This window comes from Lissotriton vulgaris, chromosome 2_1, assembly GCF_964263255.1.
Source record: "Lissotriton vulgaris chromosome 2_1, aLisVul1.2, whole genome shotgun sequence".
Lineage (NCBI taxonomy): Eukaryota > Metazoa > Chordata > Amphibia > Caudata > Salamandridae > Lissotriton > Lissotriton vulgaris.
The window spans coordinates 2,022,183,881-2,022,207,098 of NC_141687.1; the positions used below are offsets into that span (position 1 = coordinate 2,022,183,881).

The window sequence follows — 23,218 nt, forward strand, 5'->3', positions numbered from 1 at the left end:
ACCACCAAAGTCATAATAAGGCCCTAAGAATTTTGTCAGAGCCTGTCATGGCTCTCATAGTTGATGGCATCATGCCCAAGAGCACTATACGCGGGTCACCTGGGACGGGATATCCCATTGTCCCCTTATTGTGACCTAGGACATCTTTCTAAAAAGTCTGAATAACCTTGTGTTCACCGGACATGCAGGAAGGTTCCCTCTTCTTTGCCACAACAGCATAGGTTTGAGATGGCAGGGAAAACGTTGTGAAGTCGTATCGGAGTCAAGTACCATTGGTACAGGACACCGTATGCTGATTCCCTTTGTGGAATGCTACACAGTGATTTTGGGATATCCTACCAGAGATTGTCCCAATCTTTGGATGGGATATTTTTATGTAAGTCTGTCTTCCATCGAGTTTTATATTTATGAGGGAGCCTGGGTAATGACTCCTGTGGACTCTGCATGTTCAGGAGAATAAACCCTTTGAGCCCGTATATGGACGAACTAGGTTTTCAATTTATTTGAGGGGTGGTGTGACAGCAGTTGAGTTAGGCAGGTGAAGGGCCGAGTGTCAGATTAGACTGTATTGTAGTCTGGCCAAAGTCCTGCTTTCCCCTTTGGACCTCTTGGGGAAAGAGCTGGGGGTGAAGTTGGGTTTTTTTGTCTATTTGCGCATGTCCTGGAACAGGAATGTCATGATGCCTCTCATAATAGTTAAGAGGTCCTATATGTGAAGGACCGTTTTAGCTATGTAAGCGATTTTAGGACGGTGTTGTTTTGGGAGCCAAGAGAGGTCTCCCAGTGGACAGCAGGCGACTGCTTGGTCCATGTGTAACCAGTGTTTTTTGCAACACCCATTCCAATAGATAACGAAAGTGAGCTGCCCAATGGTAATTCAAGAGATTAGGACAGGCCAACCATCTAACCCCCCCTCCTACTCCTAACCCCTCCCCCACCACTCCAGTACCCTATGGAGCATCAACAGCTTTTTCAGTATGCAGGGCTGTTTCCAGTTCCATGTGAAGGGGCAGATGTTAGATTGGAGTTATGTGAAGTCTATCATAGCATTGGCATTGGAAGAGATATAAGTGACTGGGAAGGACCTTCTTCTTAACAACATTGATGCGCCCCAGCCAGGAAAGATATAGTTGTCATCTAGGTCTCTGTAGGACATGAAAGATAAAGGAGTAGTGGTTTTCGTCTGGCTCCCTGTGGGTCTTCTGAAATGATTTCCTGCAGATCCAGTCAGGTAAATCTTTACTAGTCCTCTATGTGCGTGGTAATGTGAAGGCCCGGATCGCATATGGAAGTTGAGGCCCATTGGAAAGGAGCTTGTGTGCGTAAAGTCAGGATATCTTGTGCTCTGATAGTGAGATGGAGAATATGTGATTTGTCTCATTTATTTTAAAGTCCGAAACTCACTTAAACTGGTCTAGTGTGTAGGTTAGGGTAGGCAGAGAGATCATGGGGTTAGTTAGCGTAAGCAGAATATGATCTGCAAACAGTGCAATTTTGTGTTCCTGACCACCAAATGAGATCCCCTCGATCTCTGTTTTGTCTAATTTTAGTAGCAAGGGGTTACCTCATTAGAGCAAATAGAAGTAAATAGAGAGGGCACTCCTGTCTTGTGCCCATGGCTTATTGGATTGGGGAAGTAGGCTGCCATTTCATTTTGTTGTCTGTCATTCTGTGGCCTACTTGTATTTTTGCTAGTACTGCATCTAGGAAGGCCCAGCTAACCCTGTCAAATTCCTTCTGTCATCTGGGTTGACTAGTAGGGCATGTATGTCCCTCCTATATACTTTTTCCACAAAGTATGCTAGATGTCTGAGATTATCTGCTCCCTGCCTATTGTGAATGAATCCAACCTGATCAGGGTTCAGTCTGAGTAAAGGTGTCACAATTGCAAATATTTTGGTATATAATTTTGCTTCTGTACTCAAGAGTGAGATAGGATGTGCCAGCGTGTTTCCCCCCAATCCCCCTCCCCCCCCCCGCCCTAACCCCTCCCCCCACCTCCAGTCTGCGGAGTTGCAATATCTCCATTTGGCACAGTGCTGGGTGAGGCTACTGGTCTTGGAGAAATACGTGAACATTGAGAGCGTGTGGTCTTAAATGACTAGGAGGAAGATTTTATGGAATTGTGGAGTAAACCTGTCTGAGCCTGGCAATTTCCCGATTGGGAATGATTGAATGGTCAATGGGCGACCAATTGCAGATATGTAAGTATGTGTGTATTTCTGCAGGATTTTCCACTCCGCTTTCATAGAGGGTTTGAAAGAAGTAGTGGAGCGTGGCTTGTTTATCTAGTTCCCCTTTGGTCCATTAACATGTGAGCTTGCACTGCTGTGGTTTTATGGAGCCTGATTTTGCGTGCTTGGAGCGAGCCCACTTCGGCTCCATTGTCTTAGAATTGTTGACCCGTCTCCAAGAGGGATCTTTTTGCCTGATTGGTCCTGTGCACTTTCACTTGGCCTTTTACCATGACCAGTTTTTAGGCTGCCTGGCTTTGGCAGGAATTTGGAAGTTATTGTGTTCCAAAGCTTTTATCTCTGCCATATGTTGCACCTTCCTTGCTGTGTCTATCTCAATTGTGATGATAGTGCCTTGTATGGTTGCCTTGAAGGTGTCCCATAGTATATCTTTAGATGTTTTTTGCTCTGTGTTGTGCCTGAAGTAGTCGTAGATAGCAGGGGTTACAGTTTGTCTATTTACTGAATTTTGCAATATTGAAGGATTAAGGCACCAGCATGGGGGGGCCTTTGCTGGAGGACTGGGCGTCACCGCATGAGAGCGAGTTGAACATGGTCTGATATAGATATGCCCAATATTGTGGCCAATTCTAAAATGGGAAGTAGGGATCTGGACTTAGTCGATGCGAGAGTATGAGGAGTGAACATGGGAGAAATAGTAGTAGTGATTGTCGTCTGCGTGTAAGTGACGCCAGGCCCAATTCTACTACCTCCTTTTTGAGGAGGGTTAACATTGCCCCTTTACCTTGGTATATGTTGGCTTTCCTATCGTGGTCTGGGTCACAAGCTAAATTGAAGTTGTCCCGTACCACAATGTGTCTACAGGACTCCTGAAGCTGGGTGGATTGAGTGTGTCACATCAATGTGTCTTGTCCTGCATTAGGGGTATAGAGATTCAATAGTGTAAGCGAAGTTCACCCTTTAGGGTGCACTTGTTTGAGATTGCGGTCTTGGGGGTCCCAAATGACATGGAAGAGTTTCTGTCCAAGGTATAGCTTGTATAGGATCACTACAGCTATTGTTTTCGTGAAGGGAGAGGCACAATATTGATTGGGATAGCACAAGTGGCACAATCATTATTCTTCCTCTCTACGGAGGTGTGTCTCTTTAAGGAATATAGTATCTGGCGTCTTTTGTTGGGCGAGTTTGATCCTCTAATGTTGAGAGAAAGGAGTTTGGTTTTGTGGGTTCATGTCAAAGGACGTACCATGTAAAGAATCTGCGGTGAGGACTATGCATGCGCAGATAGTATGGTGTATCTTTGTCTGCCTATGTGAGTGGTGCCATGTGGCGAAGTGGACCAGTTTTCGGCGGGGTAGGAAGAGAGAGTAGAGGAATTATTTTACACCAACACAATTACTAGGCCTATTGGACCAGTCCAATATTCCAGAGCCATCGATGATGTGGGTGTGATGGTCATTCCCCATTAGAGATGTGGCCCTCGGGTGTGGCTGAGATAGATGGAACAGTCTTACCGAGGGGGGAGGGGGTGTTTTGCTATCAACGTCTCAGTAGAAGGAGGTGTGTAGAACAGAGGTTCCAGAGATTGTGGTAGTGTCCAGTTCACAGGTCACTTGTTCTAGCCCCTGTGGAGATTGTTACAGGAGTTTGTAATTGGTGAGATTGGGAGTTTAGCTCCTACCTAACCCAAGAGTTGCGCTGGCAGATGCCACTGAAGTTTCCTGCTTCATTTTAAGTAGGTGTGAAATAATATCCGCTTTTGCTTCCGCTGGAGATCTTTCCTTGGATTGGCTCCGTCTTTTAGTGCTGCATGCTCGCAAATCTGCCATTCCGGGCATCGACTTAGCTGTGTTTGATGGTGTTCCTCAGGTTGGGGTAGTGTTCCTGATCATGGGGAAAATATCCAGTAAGGACCTTGCTTCTGTCAGTGTGAGGAGAACTCACTATTTTATAACACTGAAGGGGTGCTGTAGGTTTGCTAGTACTGCTTCTAGAAAGGCCCAACTAACCCTGTCAAATGCCTTTTCCCATCTAGGGAGACTAGTAGGGTTGGTATTTTATTTTTGGTATTTTATATGCCTTTTATTGAGAAATTATTAAGGAAGTGAGCAACCCGGAATACCCTTGAGGGCTTGGGTAAGTAAATATAGAAAGGTAAAGATGCCTTCAAGGGACTTTGTTCAATCTAAGTTTTGTTATTTAAAATTAATATGAGAAGAACCAATTTATCGTCCTTACAATGAGTGAATCAAAACTGATCAAATTGTGTTGTCAACATGAAACATATAAACAAAGACACAGGGTGTATACGAAAAAAGTGTTTTTATCAAATAATTCATTGAGAAAAATCAGCTTCATATACAGACAAATAAGCGAATAAGATTTTAGGACTGTGGGTACACATAAAAATAAATTGCTAAGTGACTCAACAGAACCTAAAAAACACCTATCCCAAAACACATTGAGTAAAACAAAGCAAGGGATGAAGTGCAAAGTCGACGTTTCGGTTTCTTAGCAGTTATTTGATGAAACCATCCTCAGGACTGTAATCAGTTCAGATCTGTATAGAAATATTGTAGTCTGTTTGCGGATTATCGTCATCCGCAAGAAGATCTTGGAAGGATCACAGTATCCTAGGGACCTGACTATCGAATGCGGAGATCGCTCATCCAAGTTGGATGTAGCGTCTGAACTTCACTCACATAGGGTTCACGTATTCATACACAGTAGAGTTCATCCAGTGTATGTTAGGTGAATTATTATCAAATTTCTGAGACAAATCAGGGGTCGATGCACATAATTTGCGCTTAAACGAGCCTGTGAGCAGTCAGAGATCCTGCAGTGTCTTAAGATGCAGCGAGGTGAAGTCAATAACGCGTGTCATCAAAGTGGCTTCACTTTGGGTTCTACCTAGATTGTCAGTGTTGGGCTCATGAAATCATGCTCTCTATTGGTCCCCCTTCGCCTCACCTTGCCATTAGAAATGTAAGGTTCTGTGTGTATCTGAGTTTTATAACTGCACATCTATGCTAGAACTGAGGCACTTATTTATGAAGATCAGTGATGGAAAATAATACTTAATATAATGTGTACCACTTTGTTTGTGTTGTTAAGTGAAATAAGCTGTATATCTAATTGTCTGAGAGATTCAAGTATGGTTTTGGTTATTTCTAGGCAAACAACAGAAAGAGGTATAAAGAAGAAAACATTGATCATCTTGATGATTCCAAAGCAGCAGAGTTAGCCTGGATGAAGCACATGCAGCTCAATGAGTCCATTATAGTGAAGCTTTTCCAAGGCCAGTTCAAGTCTACAGTAGAGTGTCTTTCTTGTCGTAAAAAGTCTCGAACTTTTGAGGCATTTATGTATTTGTCCTTACCTCTTCCATCTACAAACAAATGCTCATTGCAGGTACTTTTTCAATGCTATTTTAAAACAATAATATGGCATGATCTTGTTCATAATGTTGATTGCTTCTTTATTGCCTGTTGAACCATTTGCAGTGTTGACATTAATATTCTGTGTTATCCGGTCAAAAAAGATTAAATTTGTTTGTCCTGACATTTTTTTAGGTAATACTAACTGACACTGAATTTAAACCATACAGAACTAACCCTGGCTGAGCAAAATTAACTTGATTGTCACAGTGTGTTGTTGCCTTTCATGTAGGGGCATCCTGTGCTGCAGAGAAAACGTTTAAGGAAAGGAGCCTTTGCGGTTGGGCAAACTGTCCCATTGGACTGATAAGCTAGCCTAACTGCCTCCTCATCAAAATACTGGATTCTTATGTTTCTTCTTGTAAGAAATGTAATTATTACTTGTGCTCAGTGACTACTAACCTCAAGGAATAATCACAACCCTAGTCAGATTGAGCGCTCAAAGTCACTAAATTAACCTGCGCTCAGCCCCCTCGTAGCAATTGCACAATGCAAACAGGATTAACTTAGGGCAATGGGTAAATTATTTATGCAATACCATAACATTATAAAGTCAAAATGTACAATAACAAAAATCCCACACCAAATTATAAAAATAGAGTAAAATGTAATAAATAAAATGACACCAAAATGACAAAAAAATCCAATAAGGGGAACCAATTAGATTAATGTTTTTGTTCTGAATAGTGCCAAGAGGCGCAAAAGGTCATTGATGGACAAATGTCGCATTAGACTGGGAACTAGGCACAATTTGACACTGACTGCGATGGAGCATGGATTGGATACACCAACCAGGTTCATCCTGGTCTAAGATTTTACCTTCTGACCGTAGTCTTTTAGGTGCCAATCCATCACAGGAGTACACTTCTAAAGCCTCTTAGTACTTCAGGGGAGGCAATTCAGGACTCATAGGGTGTGAGGCAAAGGTCAACAGCAGGGTCCAGTCTGGGGCTAGTTGCTACTGGTCAGCTGTGCTGTTGCAGGAAAGGCATCTTCTAGCTTTTTGTATCTCTGTAGAATGACCAGAGTGTCGGCCTTATGACCCTTGGAGGCCATTTATATTTCTGGGGTACAAGAGGGAGCAGGCCTCTCAGAGGACAGAACGTCGCCCAGGTCTGTTCTTCTTAAGCTCTTCGAGTCTTCTGAAGTGGCTGCCTGGGAATGCCACATCTATGGCTGGAAATGACTCATGGGCACACACACCCTAACCAATAGATTATAATCTTCGGGGATCAACCCTACCCACTTTGGACATTTTCAAGATGCCGAAATTCTTCAACCACTATAAACTTGGGCTCTTGGGGCTGGCAGTGTGTGTGAGGAGTGCACCACAGTAATCCTATTGTCCACCCACATCTATTATTAAAATTCAGTATAGGGCATCCACTGTACCTAGAACAAACCCAAAAGCAAACATTTAGTATGGTTAAGCAGGATTAATCAGCAACCAGGCGGTGGATACAGAAGATTTGTCTTGGCATTCTGTGCCCTTCTTTTCAAGTGTTCCACAAGTACCTTAGCAGACTCTCAAGCAGGATTTGACTCAGTACTGTCAAAAGAAGGCCTACAGGCCTGTATCTATATATTCTGTGCGGTTCAGCAAAGTCATCTCTGCCCATTCAGATCAACTTATTATTTGCTCCTGGAAGGATTTTCACACCCTTTTTGTTAGATCTGGGGGTCTCTAATTGGCAGAGGTAAGTACCTTAGACCAAGTAGGGACCCTTGCTTCTAGTCAGGGTGAAGTAATACACACAGTAGATAACCTCCGCTCTCCCTCTAGGTAGCTTGGCGCGAGCAGGAAGGCTTATCCCCAAGGCAATGTGTATAATAATTGCACTCAACACAACAATAATCCCCAATCCACCACAAACTGAGACCACACAGGTAAGTATATTTTATAAAAATATATAACTTTATCTAGTTTCAGCAAGGTAAATCAAGCAGTTGCACGATAATTACTTCATTATAAAAATGTTGCACTTCTTCTTAATGGTTGCAGTTAAATTGTTAGGAAGTTCTTATGTAAAATGTCTCAAGTCTCTTAACTCGGTATCAATTACTATGGCTGGTAACTTAGCTCCTCGTGGCTCTAAAAACAAGCAGTGAAAACAATGCCAGCGTCTAAATTGCCAAAAGAATCAGCCCCTAGCGTCAGGGACCCTAAGCGCTACAAGCGCGCCTCACCGGAATGCTGGAGGGGGAGGACTCCCTTCCCCTTGCTCGGTACCGCTTCAGGCCCCCAGGCGCACCTCGCCTATCAGCGCTCACTCGCGCTCAGGCCCGGCCGGTCTCAGGAAGCTCTCCGCCCGCTCTCAGTTCTTCAGGGAGTAGCGGGGAGCAGAGACGGCAGGCCGGGGGCTGGGAGCACTCTAAGGATTCCCTCGGCGAGGTCGGGTCAGTCTTCCCCGGTCCCGGCGGTGATCACTCGGCGATTCTGCGGTCCCGATGACGGGGACCAATCCTGTCCCGGCGTTTGGGGCGAGCCCCCTGATGATGTCACGGCTCCTCGCCGGACCAGCCAATCACGTCGCGACTCCTGCGATGAGCCCCTCATGACGCGAGGCCGCCAACCAATGGCAGCGCGGCCTCGTTGATGACGGTACGCTCCACGGGCCAATCCCGTCGCGGCTCTGGTGAGGGGGCTCGGCTCTCTCACCCAATCAGAGCGCGGCGGGCTCGATCTTCGTGGCGTCGGCTCCGACCAAGTACGGGGCACTTTCACGGAGGTTCACGGACCCCGGGCTGCGGCGGTGATGCGCTGCACAGTTGTTTTCAGTGCTTCTTGCACTGGAGAGGCCCACAAGCTTCAGATCTTCACCCCACACGTGTCGATGAACACGTCGATCTCGGCCACACGGCAGGCTGGTTCAGCGCGGCGCCCTCACTCAGATTAGGGAGCAGCCAGTGCGCTACACAGCCCAAACACAGTGTTTCACGTTCTCTTCACTGCACAGCAGCTTCAGGGGGCACAGCAGAGTTTTGTAGACCTGGGGCAACCTTTATGTCCCTGGGTTGCAGACAGGGGACCAGCTCTTCTCAGGCCCTTGGAGATTCAAGTTGCAGACACAGCACACAGCAAAGTCTTGGCAGTTTCAAGCAGGCAGGGTCACAGCACACAGCAAAGTCCCTTTCTTCTCCTCTCCTTCAGTTGGATAGCAGGATAGGTCAGCCCTTAAAGCACACAGCAAGGCAATCATCCATCAGCTCCTTCAGCAGTCCTTCTTCTGGCAGAGGTTCCTCTTGATTGTAGAATCTAAGAATCTGTTGTCAGGGGTCCTTCTCTTATACCCCAAAAAGTCTTTGAAGTCCTTTGAAGTCTTTTGAAGTCTTTGTGCAAAGGGGGCCCTGAGCCCGGTCCAAACCAGTTCTGGGTGTTGCTGGGGCTCTGGGGGTTTCCTGGCTTCCTTCTTCCTCTCAGTATTAGGGACAGAGGTGACAGTCGCCTAGCAGGAGGTGGAGCCAGCTTTGTGGTTAGGCAGGCACAGCCCTTCACTATCAGATGCTATCTCCTCCCACTTCCTTGGCAGCAGATGCTGCCTTTCATCCACGGGCTGGCTCAGATAACCCCCTGGGGGCTCTGCTGACCCTGTCATCCTCAACCCAGACAGTCAATCCACAAACAGTCCCAGGCACACATAAAGGTTAGACAAGAGAACAGCCACTTTCTAAAAAGTACTATTCTCAAACACAGAATTTAAAAACCACCTTTCCTAAAAGATGTGTTATTAAATTCTGAGTTCAGGGATATCATACACTTATGTCCCATCTTGTTCCTATGGGAAGATAGGCTGGGATCCAATGGGACCAGCCTCCCCCATGTTACTCTATGGAGCAAGATAGCCTTACAGCAGTGAGCACACAAAATGGCTGCTGCTCACTACCAGAGCATGTTACCTGCACTAGTACATGCTCTACCTTAGCCATGCACTGCACCCTGCCCAGGGGGGTACCTTGAGCCTTCCATAGGGGTGACTGATGTGCACAGACAGGGAAGGGTTAGGCCCAGCCAGTGAGGACACTGGCCAGGCGGACATGGCAGTCCACTGACTGCACACAGGCCCTGCGCTGGCAGGCCTGAGACACCATTTTAGGGCTACTTATGTGGGTGGCGCAATCTGCGCTGCAGGCCCACTAGTAGCATCTGTCATCACCAGCCCTGGCACACACAGTGCACTTTACTAGGGACTTCATGGTGATACAAATATGCCAATCCGGTATACCCAATCAATATGACAATTTACAGAGGGAGCACTTACACTCTGACACTGATCAGCAGTGGCAGAGTGTCCAAAGCACCTAAATCAGCAAAAACTAAATCCAGCACAGCATCAAAAATACATGAGTCAGAGGCAAAAAGATGGGGGAAAAACCACGCCAAGGATGTCGGGTCTAACACGTGTCCCCTCCAGCTGAAAGTGGGGAGAACTACCCAACCTCTTGGGAGTCCTCATCACTAAGACGGAAGAATCTGGTCAGACCATCAGCATTGGCGTGTTCTGTACCAGGGCGGTGCTCCACCGTGAAGTCCATCCCCTGTAGGGAAATGGACCACCTCAACAGTTTTGGATTCTCACCCCTCATCTGCATTAACCATCTGAGGGGCCTGTGGTCGGTCTGAACACAGAAGTGAGTCCCAAACAGGTAGGGCCTCAGCTTCTTCAGAGCCCAGACCACAGCGAAAGCTTCCCTTTCGATTGCACGCCATCTCTGTTCCCTGGGGAGTAGCCTCCTACTAATGAAAGCCACTGGTTGGTCTCCACCCTCATCATTGACCTGTGAGAGTACTGCTCCCACGCCTTGCTCTGAAGCGTCAGTTTGCGCAATGAACTCACTTGAAAAGTCAGGTGCCTTAAGCACCGGTGCTGTGCACATGGCAGTTTTGGGGGTGTCAAAAGCAGTTTGACAGGCCTCAGTCCAATTCACTTTCCTGGGCTGATTTCTAGATGTCAGCTCTGTCAAAAGGGCTACAATGGTGCCATAACCTTTGACAAACCGTCTGTAATACCCGGTGAGACCTAAAAAGGCTCTCACCTCAGTCTGGGTCTTGGGGGGTTCCCACGCCAGAATGGTATCAATGTTCGCCTGTAGGGGCGCCACCTGGCCGCTCCCCACCTGGTGTCCCAAGTACACCACAGATCCCTGCCCTATCTGGCACTTACTGGCCTTGATAGTGAGGCCTGCCTTCTGCAGAGCCTTCAACACTGCACAGAGGTGTTGCAAGTGTTCCTCCCAAGTGGAGCTGAACACAGCAATGTCATCCAGGTATGCTGCGCTGAATTCCTCCAGCCCTGCTAATACCTGGTTGACCAGTCTCTGGAATGTGGCAGGGGCATTTTTCAACCCAAAGGGCATGACACGAAACTGGATGTGCCCCTCTGGTATTGAAAATGCTGATCTTTCCTTGGCCCCTTCAGTTAAGGCAATCTGCCAGTAACCTGAAGTCAAATCAAAGGTGCTCAGGTACTGGGCAGCTCCCAACCGATCCACCAGCTCATCAGCTCTGGGGATGGGGTGTGCATCAGTCTTGGTGACCGCATTGAGCCCACGGTAGTCCATGCAGAAACTGAGTTCTGGGGGGCCACCAGGTGTAGCAGCTTTCTTAGGCACTAAGACCACTGGGCTAGCCCAGGGGCTGCTGGAGGGCTCAATTACCCCTAGCGCTAACATCTTGGAAACTTCTTCTTTGATGCTAGCTCTGACCTTGTCAGCCACCCTGTAAAACTTCTGTTTCACAGGCATGCTATCTCCAGTGTCCACATCGTGGACGCACCAGTTGGTGACACCTGGGGTCAGGGAGAATAGGGGGGCGAACTGACCCAAGACTTGGCGACAGTCCTGCTGCTGCTCTGGGGTCAGGGTGGGCGAGAGTATCACACCATCCACTGACCCATCTTGCTCCTTGGTTGCCAGGAGGTCAGGGAGAGGATCACTATCCTCCTCCCCTCCAGCATCTGTAGCCATGAGCATAGTCACTTCTGACCTCTCAAAGTGGGGTTTGAGGCGGTTTGCATGCAACACTCTCAGGGGCTGCCTGGGAGTCTTCAGGTTAACCAAGTAGGTAACCTCGCTCTTGCGCTCCACCACCTCATATGGCCCAGACCATTTGTCACGGAGCGCACAAGGCTCCACTGGCTCCATCACCCACACTTTCTGCCCAGGTTGGAACTCCACGAGAGAGGTGTTCTGATCATACCATCTCTTCATTTCCTCCTGGCTAGCCTCCAGGTTCTCTTGAGCGAGCTTCCTGAAGCGCTTGGTCTGGTTGCGGATGGCCAGCACATAGCTGAACACATCCTGAGGGGTTTTCCCACGGGATTTCTCCCACCCCTCCTTCACCAGAGTGAGAGGACCTCTGACAGGGTGGCCACACAGCAACTCAAAGGGGCTGAACCCTAAGGATTTCTGAGGCACCTCCCTGTATGCAAACAACAGGCATGGTAACAAGACGTCCCACTTCCGCCTCATGGGCTCCTCTAGGCCCATAATCATGCCCTTCAGGGTGCGGTTGAATCTTTCAACCAACCCATTTCCTTGAGGATGGTAAGGAGTGGTGAACTTATATGTCACTCCACATACCTCCCACAGAGACTTCATGTACCTAGAGATGAAGTTTGTACCCCTGTCAGAAACCACCTCTCTGGGGAACCCCACACGGGAAAAGATCCCCATTAAGGCACGGCCCACGACAGGGGCTGTGACTGTCCTGAGAGGGACTGCTTCCGGGTACCGGGTGGCATGGTCCACCAAGACCAGGATAAACCTGTTGCCTAAGGCTGTCTTGGGGTCCAGGGGCCCCACGATGTCAATGCCCACCCTCTCAAAAGGGGTGCTCACCACAGGAAAGGGTTGGAGGGGTGCCACGCACTTCCCTCCGCTCTTGCCACTGGCCTGACAAGTTTGGCAAGACTTACAAAAGGCAGCGACGTGCTTCTTCATCTGGGGCCAGTAGAAGTGGGTGACAAGCCTGTAATAGGTCTTGTCTTGCCCCAGATGTCCTGCGAGAGGCACGTCATGAGCCAGACCCAGTAGGAAGTTCCTGAAGCGCTCGGGTACCACCAGCACACGGGCTGCACCGGGCTCAGCGAACTTAGGCTCACTATAAAGTAAGTCATCCTCCCAGCAGATCAAATGTTCCTTGGACCCCAGGCCTGCTGCCTGGTCTGCAGCCTGCTGCCGCACACCAATGAGGGAAGGGCACTCCTTTTGAGCTTGGCAGAATTCCTCCCTGGAGGGACCACCATCTTGCTGCCACTGGGACAGCTCAGGCAATTCCCCCAGTTCGGCCACCTGTTCCCCTGTAGGTTCCAGGGCATCCCCCTCAGGTTCTGCTCCCTCCTGGACCGTGGGAACAGTGGTGGCTGGTTTCCCGCGCCCTCTACCCCTTCCTCTCTTGGCAGGTCCCTGGGCCATTGTTCCAGGCTCCAGTTCTGCTAATCCACCCTTACTGGCTGCCATTGCACGCGTGGTCACACAGATCCACGCAGGCAAGCCCAACATTTCCAAGTGAGTCCTGTGCTCTACAACTTTCCATGGAGAGATCTCCAGGTCATTACCTAATAGACAATCTACAGGCAAATAATCAAGGTGGGGGAGGTAGAGTACTGATCCGTTCAGTCTCCTAGAGTTATCAAAATATCAATGGGGAAGGATCACTGGTCCTGCATAACCAGGGTATGCAGGTCGGTTTGTTGTGTCTCACAAAGTAAAAGACCCTCATGCGCATGTTTTTGGTAGGAATTCGTAGCAGTATATGTTGTCTCCCCGCTTTATAACACGTGTGTGCATAATCCTTGGGTCAGTTATTATGCAACCTCCACCCGGAGGATTTACCCATGGTTAAAAACAGTAGTGATCGTGAATAGGTGACGTGAAGGGAGGTTAAAAATGCCCGTACAGCCAGTGTTAGGAATTTTATTAGCTCTGGATTCGGGTAGTAATAGTCAATAAGTAGGCGTGTTGCTCTGGAATATTAAGGAATTCAAGCACACTGATATGTGAATCTTAAAAAGTGGTCGACATGTTTCAGCCTTAGTTGCCTATGTAGGTCGGTAGGCTTTCTTCAGGACCAATGTGAGGTGAGCAAGTGAAGTGAGAATTTTTTTATTTTAGCACATAACCTGTTTCAGGTAGTCCACGGTAACATTGTACCTGTTGGAAGAAGGTTCAAACATATACAGTAGGGTAGGGTAAAGGGATAGAGGGTCGGGGACACATGAAGACATAACAGAAATAGACAAATACTTAGTCGATTCTGGGTTCTAAACAGCTTTAAAATGGCAATACTTTAGCTCAGATACATGCTCCGTCAAAGGTGTCAACTCACAGTCTCATGCCGTGAGTGGGAATGTCATGCATGACAGTTGGCCGGCGGTGTGGTGATTTTTGTACAAACACGGTTGGGTGAGTTGGATTCAGAGAGCTCATTGAAGCTGGTGGTTGGTCTGTGGGGAACCAGAGATATTTGCAGTGATTGGAATTGTTTGCAGAATTTTGTTAAGAACGAGTGAAGTGAAGTGCTCACGTAGGTGGGTCACTGGAGTTGTGCCTCGTGATGTTTGTAACGTGATACATGCTGGTATTGTTTGCTCTGACCTGAAAAGTAACCGCGAGTTGTGATAAGCATGCTTGGTTCAATACGCGGTGAATTATGGGCGTGATTCAAACTCGCGGCTCATTAGAACCACAAGGGTGTGACGCTGCGGCGTTATGGAGCGTGTTTACTAGGAAATGCAAAGTGATTGGGAGCTATGGGCGGTTTATCGGCTTAAGCTGATGCTTTTTAGGCTAATACGGTACGTACCTGGTCGGGTGCAATTGTGCACTTCTTCGGGTATAGGGGCTGAGGAGGAGTGCCTCTCTGGGGGGAGGAAGAGAAGTATCATACTTTAAAGTTACGGTACCTCGTTTTCTGGCAGAGAGAGCGGAGCGTATTGCTCCCGATAGTACCTGTGGTGTTTCTCTTCCTTCACAGCTTGTGCTGTCGCTGCCACCTTCTACCCGGAAACAGAGGGTACTGTTTCCCGGCATAGATGTAGTGCAGCGCAGAGATGGAAGAAATTCTTCCGCGAGTGTTGTTGTTCTCACGGGGCGATTCTTGGTTGATCAAGCAATTAGTTATTGAATTGGAGAACAGTTTGGGTTGGACAATTAATTATTAAAAAATTGAAAGAAGTAGGTGAACCATTTGTTTGTTTTAACCTGAGATTTTTTAGTGTTATGATCTGCGTTAGTGTTGGGTCTCACTGGCTGAGTATGGAGGCTTTTATGGGGCTTTAATCTTCGGTAGATAAAACCAGTCATGCAGAATTCTCGGTTTTAGGCACCAGTGGTGGTAGGTAGATGGTGTTTTATTTTAATTCTTGAGATTTCGCTAGTCCATAGAGAGGGTTAGTTGAGGATAATTGTGATACAGGATTATCTATTTAGGCTCAGCCACGGAATGTTGTCATTAAGGCCTTTGGAATCAGTGCCCAGTCTGTGTATCCAGCGTTGTTCCTTTTCGAAAAGGATTTTTTCGGCGTTCCTGTCTCTGGTGTCAAGAGTTTCCAGGATGACCCACTGGAGGTCGGTTACAGTGTGGCCTGCTTCTAAATAATTGGTAGCCATTTTCGTTGTACTTTTCTCACAGTGAACATTGCTCTTGTGTTCACAGAGTCTTTGTCTTGCCTTTCTGCAGGTCATGCCTATGTACCGCATATTGCACGGACATGTGATCATGTAGATCACGTGGCTAGTTTGGCAATTGGTATGTTTTCTCATAGTCCATTTCAAGTCAGGGAGTAATTACATTTCCTTTGTGGGTTTTTTCAGGTTACAGACCGAACAAGTTCCACAAGGGTAGTGTCCTGTAATTGGAGGGTGATCCCATAGACCAGTTCTATCCCTTGGTCTTTTGGGTGGAGGTCTGGTATGGACCAACAGGTCTTTCAAATTGCGACTCCTTCTGTTAGCAAATCTAGGCTTTTGACAGGTAAGGGAGTTGGATGTTAGAATTCTCCAATTCTTTTGGACGATTTTCTTGATTTGGTTACTCACGGGACTGTAAGTGGTAACACAAGTGATGGTGTCATCTTTTGGTTTTTGTACTGTCTCCAGAAGGGATTCTCTGGGTTGGTTGTGAGCCCTTTTTTTACATTTGTTGATCACGGAGGTTGGATAGTTTCGTACTTTCAGTTTCTCGCAAAGATCATTTGCTTGCCTCTTGTAATCTGTAGTTTTGCTACAGTTCCTCCTCAGTCTGAGGAACTGGCTGTAAGGAAGATTTTCACGAAGAGGCCGCGGATGAAAACTGTTGAAGGAGAGTAAACTGTTTTTTGCCGTGGGTTTGAAAAAGGTACGGGTTTGTAGGGTGTTGTTCTCAGCGAACAAGTTGATGTCTAGGAAGTCCAGACTATGTTTATTCGCCGTATATGTGAATTTTAGGCAGGTGTCTAGTGAGTTCATCCACTCATGGAACTCTTGTAGGTTGATGTCGTCACCTTTCCATATCAGGAGAATATCGTCAATATACCTTTTCCAAAAAAGGATATGACTCAGGTAGGGGTTACTTTCATTGAGGATGTGGTTGCTCTCAAAAGTGCTGACGTAGAGCCCGGCCACACTAGGGGCGAATGTGCTCCCCATAGAAGTGCCATGGCACTGTAGATAGTGTGTCCTTGTATTGAAAATAGTTTTCTGTAAGGGCAAGTCTACAGCACTCAAGGACAAAGTGTCTGGGTGTTCTATGGGGCCAGTCTGTATTATACAGTATGGTCCCTAGAGTATCCAGAGTTTTTTGTTGGGGTAGGCTTGTGTAAAGACTCTCGACGTCTAACCCAACTAGTAGCATAGTTTCTGGGGAGTATTCAAAGTCTTGTAACTTTGTCAGGAGATCTCTTGTGTCTTTTAAGTAGGTGTGTGTCTGTTGTACCAATGGTCTTAAGTATTGATCTGCGAATTGGGAAAGGGGTTCCAACACAGAGTCTATCCCCGAGACGATTGGTCTTCCTGGTGGTGGTATCCTCCCTTTATGAATTTTGGGGAGTGAGTAAAAATATGGAATCCTTGGAGATATTATTTCCAGGTATTCTGCTTCTTTCTTGAATACCCATCTGTTGGTCTCTGCTTCCTCAATCATCATTGAGATGGTTCTTTGCAGCCGTGTTGTGGGGTCTGTTGGAAGGACTTGATAAAACTAGGTGTCTGCCAGGAGGTCCAAACATTGTTTGTCATAGCCAGTGGATGTTAGTATGACAATTCCTCCGCCTTTGTCGGCTGGATTTATGACTATATTTCCGTCATTCTTCAACTCTGTCAGGGCTTGTTGTTCAACTTTTGTAATGTTGTGGAACACTCTCTGCGGTTGTTGGTTAAGTGCATCTACTTCCTTCATAATGGCCTGTTCAAAAGTTGCAATTTCAATTGGAACTTTCGAGTTCATGGGACAAAAGGTAGATTTGTTCTTTAGGGATGTATCACCTTCCGTTGGAGGTGATGGTTGGTCTTTGAAGAAAGCTTTAAGTTTGAGTGTTCGGCAGAACTCAGCGAGTTCGCATTTGGTTTTGAAAATATCCAGTTTGGGGGTGGGTACATATCCTAGGCCTTTGTTGAGTACACATTCCTGTTCTGCTGTCAGAATTTTGTCAGAGAGGTTCACGACGAGGTTGTTGGACCCGATCCTGTTTTGGCTCGTGTTACGCTGGTCACTCCTCTTTCTCCTGTTCTTTGTCTCGACTGGCCATTCCCTAAAAAAGGAATACCTTGTTGGTAGTTCTGGCCGGTATGCTGTTGCATCTGATGAGTCATCTGTGGGGGCATCTGGAAGTAGGGGTTCGGCCAACCTTGGAAGTGTGGATTATAAGGTGGGAACTGCATTCCTTGTGTATTGGAATGGAAATATGGGGGGCGCCAAAAGTTGCAGCCCCGTCGGTTTCCTCTCCTGTTCTGGTACTTGCCTCTTCCCCGATTGGAGAATTCATCTCCACTTTGGTCAGAACTTTCATTAGACGAGACACTGGTAGAGTCATAATTCGATGAATTGTCGTTTGGTTTATTGTCTTTACTGCTGTAGGGATGTATGCGTTCTAAGGAGAACCTTTTGATTTCTTTGGCTAATTTCTGTAACTTGGTTTGGGTTAAATATTCTTGGCTCTCTTTCATTTCTTTATTGATTTCGTCTAGCCTCGTCTTGTAGATGGTGATGTTGACGGTGTTATTAAGTTTTGTCTCTAAAATATCAATTCTGATGGTTAATTCACTTGTAAGTCTTGTTGCGGTTTTAATTATGAGGACTAGGTAATCTCTAGTGCATTTCCAGCTGATTGCTGACCAGTCTTTTCTAAAAGCCAGGTCTTTGAGGAAGATTCTTGGGGCATTTGTGACCCATAGGCCTCTTGGTGCGGCATTGACCCTGAGATATTCCGTCATTATAATCCCGTGTACAGCCGTTCTGACTTGCTCTCTTTTTGCCTCTGTAATGGTGGTTTGGCTAGTATTGCGTCGATTTCTTCAGTCGTATAGCTGAGACCAAAGTTTCCTGCCATGGTGGAATTCCACGGTAGAAGTGTTATGGTGAGAAAGCTCACTCTTGAATTTCAACAGAAATTCTCCCACAGCTGCGCGCTGCTTAATCACAAGTTATCAAGGTGGGGGAGGTAGAGTACTGATCCGTTCAGTCTCCTAGAGTTATCAAAATATCAATGGGGAAGGATCACTGGTCCTGCATAACCAAGGTATGCAGGTCGGTTCGTTGTGTCTCACAAAGTAAAAGACCCTCATGCACGTGTTTTTGGTAGGAATTCGTAGCGGTATATGTTGTCTCCCCGCTTTATAACACGTGTGTGCATAATCCTTGGGTCAGTTATTATGCAACCTCCACCCGTAGGATTTACCCATGGTTAAAAACAGTAGTGATCGTGAATAGGTGACGTGAAGGGAGGTTAAAAATGCCCGTACAGCCAGTGTTAGGAATTTTATTAGCTCTGGATTCGGGTAGTAATAGTCAATAAGTAGGCGTGTTGCTCTGGAATATTAAGGAATTCAAGCACACTGATATGTGAATCTTAAAAAGTGGTCGACATGTTTCAGCCTTCGTTGCCTATGTAGGTCGGTAGGCTTTCTTCAGGACCAATGTGAGGTGAGCAAGTGAAGTGAGAACAATCTTTTTTAGCACATAACCTGTTTTAGGTAGTCCACGGTAACATTGTACCTGTTGGAAGAAGGTTCAAACATATGCATTAGGGTAGGGTAAAGGGATAGAGGGTCGGGGACACATGAAGACATAACAGAAATAGACAAATAATTAGTCGATTCTTGGTTCTAAACAGCTTTAAAATGGCAATACTTTAGCTCAGATACATGCTCCATCAAAGGTGTCAACTCAAACAGTCTCATGCCGTGAGTGGGAATGTCATGCATGACAGTTAGCCGGCGGTGTGGTGATTATTGTACAAACACGGTTGGGTGAGTTGGATTCAGAGAGCTCATTGAGGCTGGTGGTTGGTCTGTGGGGAACCAGAGATATTTGCAGTGATTGGAATTGTTTGCAAAATTTTGTTAAGAACGAGTGAAGTGAAGTGCTCACGTAGGTGGGTCACTGGAGTTGTGCCCCGTGATGTTTGTAACGTGATACATGCTGGTATTGTTTGCTCTGACCTGAAAAGTAACAGCGAGTTGTGATAAGCATGCTTGGTTCAATACGCGGTGAATTATGGGCGTGATTCAAACTCGCGGCTCATTAGAACCACAAGGGGTTGACGCTGCGGCGTTATGGAGCGTGTTTACTAGGAAATGCAAAGTGATTGGGAGCTATGGGCGGTTTATCGGTTTAAGCTGATGCTTTTTAGGCTAATACGGGACGTACCTGGTCGGGTGCAATTGTGCACTTCTTCGGGTATAGGGGCTGAGGAGGAGTGCCTCTCTGGGGGGAGGAAGAGAAGTATCATACTTTAAAGTTACGGTACCTCGTTTTCTGGCGGAGAGAGCGGAGCGTATTGCTCCCGATAGTACCTGTGGCGTTTCTCTTCCTTCGCAGCTTGTGCTGTCGCTGCCACCTTCTAGCCGGAAACAGAGGGTACTGTTTCCCGGGATAGATGTAGTGCAGCGCAGAGATGGAAGAAATACTTCCGCGAGTGTTGTTGTTCTCACGGGGTGATTCTTGGTTGATCAAACAATTAGTTATTGAATTGGAGAACAGTTTGGGTTGGACAATTAATTATTAAAAAATTGAAAGAAATAGGTGAACCATCTGTTTGTTTTAACCTGAGATTTTTAGTATTATGATCTGCGTTAGTGTTGGGTCTCACTGGCTGAGTATGGAGGCTTTTATGGTGGCTTTAATCTTCGGTAGATAAAACCAGTCATGCAGAATTCTCAGTTTTAGGCACCAGTGGTGGTAGGTAGATGGTGTTTTATTTTAATTCTTGAGAGTTCGCTAGTCCATAGAGAGGGTTAGTTGAAGATAATTGTGATACAGGATTATCTATTTAGGCTCAGCCACGGAATGTTGTCATTAAGGCCTTTGGAATCAGTGCCCAGTCTGTGTATCCAGCGTGAGAAAACATACCAATTGCCAAACTAGCCATGTGATCTACATGATCACATGTCCGTGCAATATGCGGTACATAGGCATGACCTGCAGAAAGGCAAGACAAAGACTCTGTGAACACAAGAGCAATGTTCACTGTAAGAAAAGCACAACGAAAATGGCTACCCATTATTTAGAAGCAGGCCACACTGTAACCGACCTCCAGTGGGTCATCCTGGAAACTCTTGACACCAGAGACAGGAACGCCGAAAAAATCCTTTTCGAAAAGGAACAACGCTGGATACATAGAATGGGCACTGATTCCAACTAACCCTCTCTATGGACTAGCGAACTCTCAAGAATTAAAATAAAACACCATCTACCTACCACCACTGGTGCCTAAAACTGAGAATTCTGCATGACTGGTTTTATCTACCGAAGATTAAAGCCACCATAAAAGCCTCCATACTCAACCAGTGAGACCCAACACTAACACAGATCATAATACTAAAAATCTCAGGTTAAAACAAACAAATGGTTCACCTACTTCTTTCAATTTTTTAATAATTAATTGTCCAACCCAAACTGTTCTCCAATTCAATAACTAATTGTTTGATCAACCAAGAATCACCCCGTGAGAACAACAACACTCGCGGAAGTATTTCTTCCATCTCTGCGCTGCACTACATCTATCCCGGGAAACAGTACCCTCTGTTTCCGGGTAGAAGGTGGAAGCTACAGCACAAGCTGCGAAGGAAGAGAAACGCCACAGGTACTATCGGGAGCAATACGCTACGCTCTCTCTGCCAGAAAACGAGGTACCATAACTTTAAAGTATGATACTTCTCTTCCTCCCCCCAGAGAGGCACTCCTCCTCAGCCCCTATACCCGAAGAAGTGCACAATTGCACCCGACCAGGTACGTCCCGTATTAGCCTAAAAAGCATCAGCTTAAGCCGATAAACCGCCCATAGCTCCCAATCACTTTGCATTTCCTAGTAAACACGCTCCATAACGCCGCAGTGTCACACCCTTGTGGTTCTAATGAGCCGCGAGTTTGAATCACACCCATAATTCACCGCGTATTGAACCAAGCATGCTTATCACAACTCGCTGTTACTTTTCAGGTCAGAGCAAACAATACCAGCATGTATCACATAACAAACATCACGAGGCACAACTCCAGTGACCCACCTACGTGAGCACTGCACTTCACTCGTTCTTAACAAAATTTTGCAAACAATTCCAATCACTGCAAATATCTCTGGTTCCCCACAGACCAACCATCAGCCTCAATGAGCTCTCTGAATCCAACTCACCCAACCGTGTTTGTACAATAATCACCACACCGCCGGCTAACTGTCATGCATGACATTCCCACTCACGGCATGAGACTGTTTGAGTTGACACCTTTGATGGAGCATGTATCTGAGCTAAAGTATTGCCATTTTAAAGCTGTTTAGAACCCAGAATCGACTAATTATTTGTCTATTTCTGTTATGTCTTCATGTATCCCCGACCCTCTATCCCTTTACCCTACCCTACTGTATATGTTTGAACCTTCTTCCAACAGGTACAATGTTACCGTGAACTACCTAAAACAGGTTATGTGCTAAAAAAAAAAAAAAATCTCACTTCACTTGCTCACCTCACATTGGTCCTGAAGAAAGCCTACCGACCTACATAGGCAGCTAAGGCTGAAACATGTCGACCACTTCTTAAGATTCACATATCAGTGTGCTTGAATTCCTTAATATTCCAGAGCAACACGCCTACTTATTGACTATTGCTACCCGAATCCAGAGCTAATAAAATTCCTACCACTGGCTGTACGGGCATTTTTAACCTCCCTTCACGTCACCTATTCACGATCACTACTGTTTTTAACCATGGGTAAATCCTCCGGGTGGAGGTTGCATAATAACTGACCCAAGGATTATGCACACACGTGTTATAAAGCGGGGAGACAACATATACCGCTACGAATTCCTACCAAAAACACGTGCATGAGGGTCTTTTACTTTGTGAGACACAACGAACCGACCTGCATACCCTGGTTATGCAGGACCAGTGATCCTTCTCCATTGATATTTTAATCTGCAGGCAAGGCATCACTTACAACAACTTCCAATGTACCGGAGACTCCTCCCCACTCAAATGGAACACGTGCAAACTTGCAGAGGCGCACTGAACTGTCAGCTGCCACCACAGGACGGAGTACCTTGGGAATGATCTGCTCTTCAGACACCCATTGACACCTGACAGATGCCACACTGGCCCCTGTGTCTCTCAGAGCTTCTATCTCCTTTCCATTGATGGTCACCTTCTGCCCATATTTTTTAGTGTTTAAGGGTAGCAAGGTTTCCTGGGCCATCTCTTGGTCTCCTAAAGAGACAAGGGTCATCACTGCTAACCCCTCCTCCCCACTAGAAATCAAATCCCCTCCCAAAGCTACACTAGCTAATGCCGGAGTTGGAGCACCAGTGGGTGCTGGAGGTTTCTTTGGACATTTGGGGGCAATGTGCCCCACCTCCCCACATGTAAAGCAAGTAGGCGGGGCCTGTTGTCCTGTTTGCCCTTATGGGGCCGGGACTTCTTAGACTTGGGGGGTTGAGACACTCTCTCCTGGGAACTATTTTGGGGCCCTTTAGAAGACTCCTTTTGATTACCCGTGTCCCCCCACTCTTCTGCTGGGGACCCTGTCCACCTTTGGCTGGGGTCCTTACCACCCCCTTGTGGACCCTGGTGCTAGTCCAGCGGTCCGCCTCTTTAGCAAGCTCACTGGGATCAGTTAACTTGCTATCTAAAAGATGCTGGTGCAGCTCTGGAACACATAAACTACTTAAGTGCTCCCAACTAATCAAGTGACACAACCCCACATAATCAGTAACTTTGCTGCCCTTTATCCAACCTTCCAGTGCACGCGTGTACATACTCACACACTCCACCCAAGTACTTGAATCAAGCTTCTTGAAGTTCCTAAACTTCTGGCGGTACTGTTCTGCAGTGAGCCCATACCTGAGGCACAAAGCCTCCTTCATAGCGGGGTAGGATAAAGTACCTGCTGCTTCTAAGGGTGCC

The 23,218-nt window shown here is 46.6% G+C and overlaps 1 protein-coding gene across 1 annotated transcript in view; it reads left to right on the forward strand.

Annotated features, from left to right (window-relative positions):
- USP8 (ubiquitin specific peptidase 8) overlaps positions 1–23,218 on the forward strand; it is a 580,270-nt gene that overhangs the window by 455,568 nt on the left and 101,484 nt on the right. Inside the window, exon 16 of the mRNA XM_086958250.1 lies at positions 5,370–5,606. Within this exon, the coding sequence (XP_086814376.1) occupies positions 5,370–5,606 (237 nt within the window). The remainder of the gene's footprint in view (positions 1–5,369; positions 5,607–23,218) is intronic.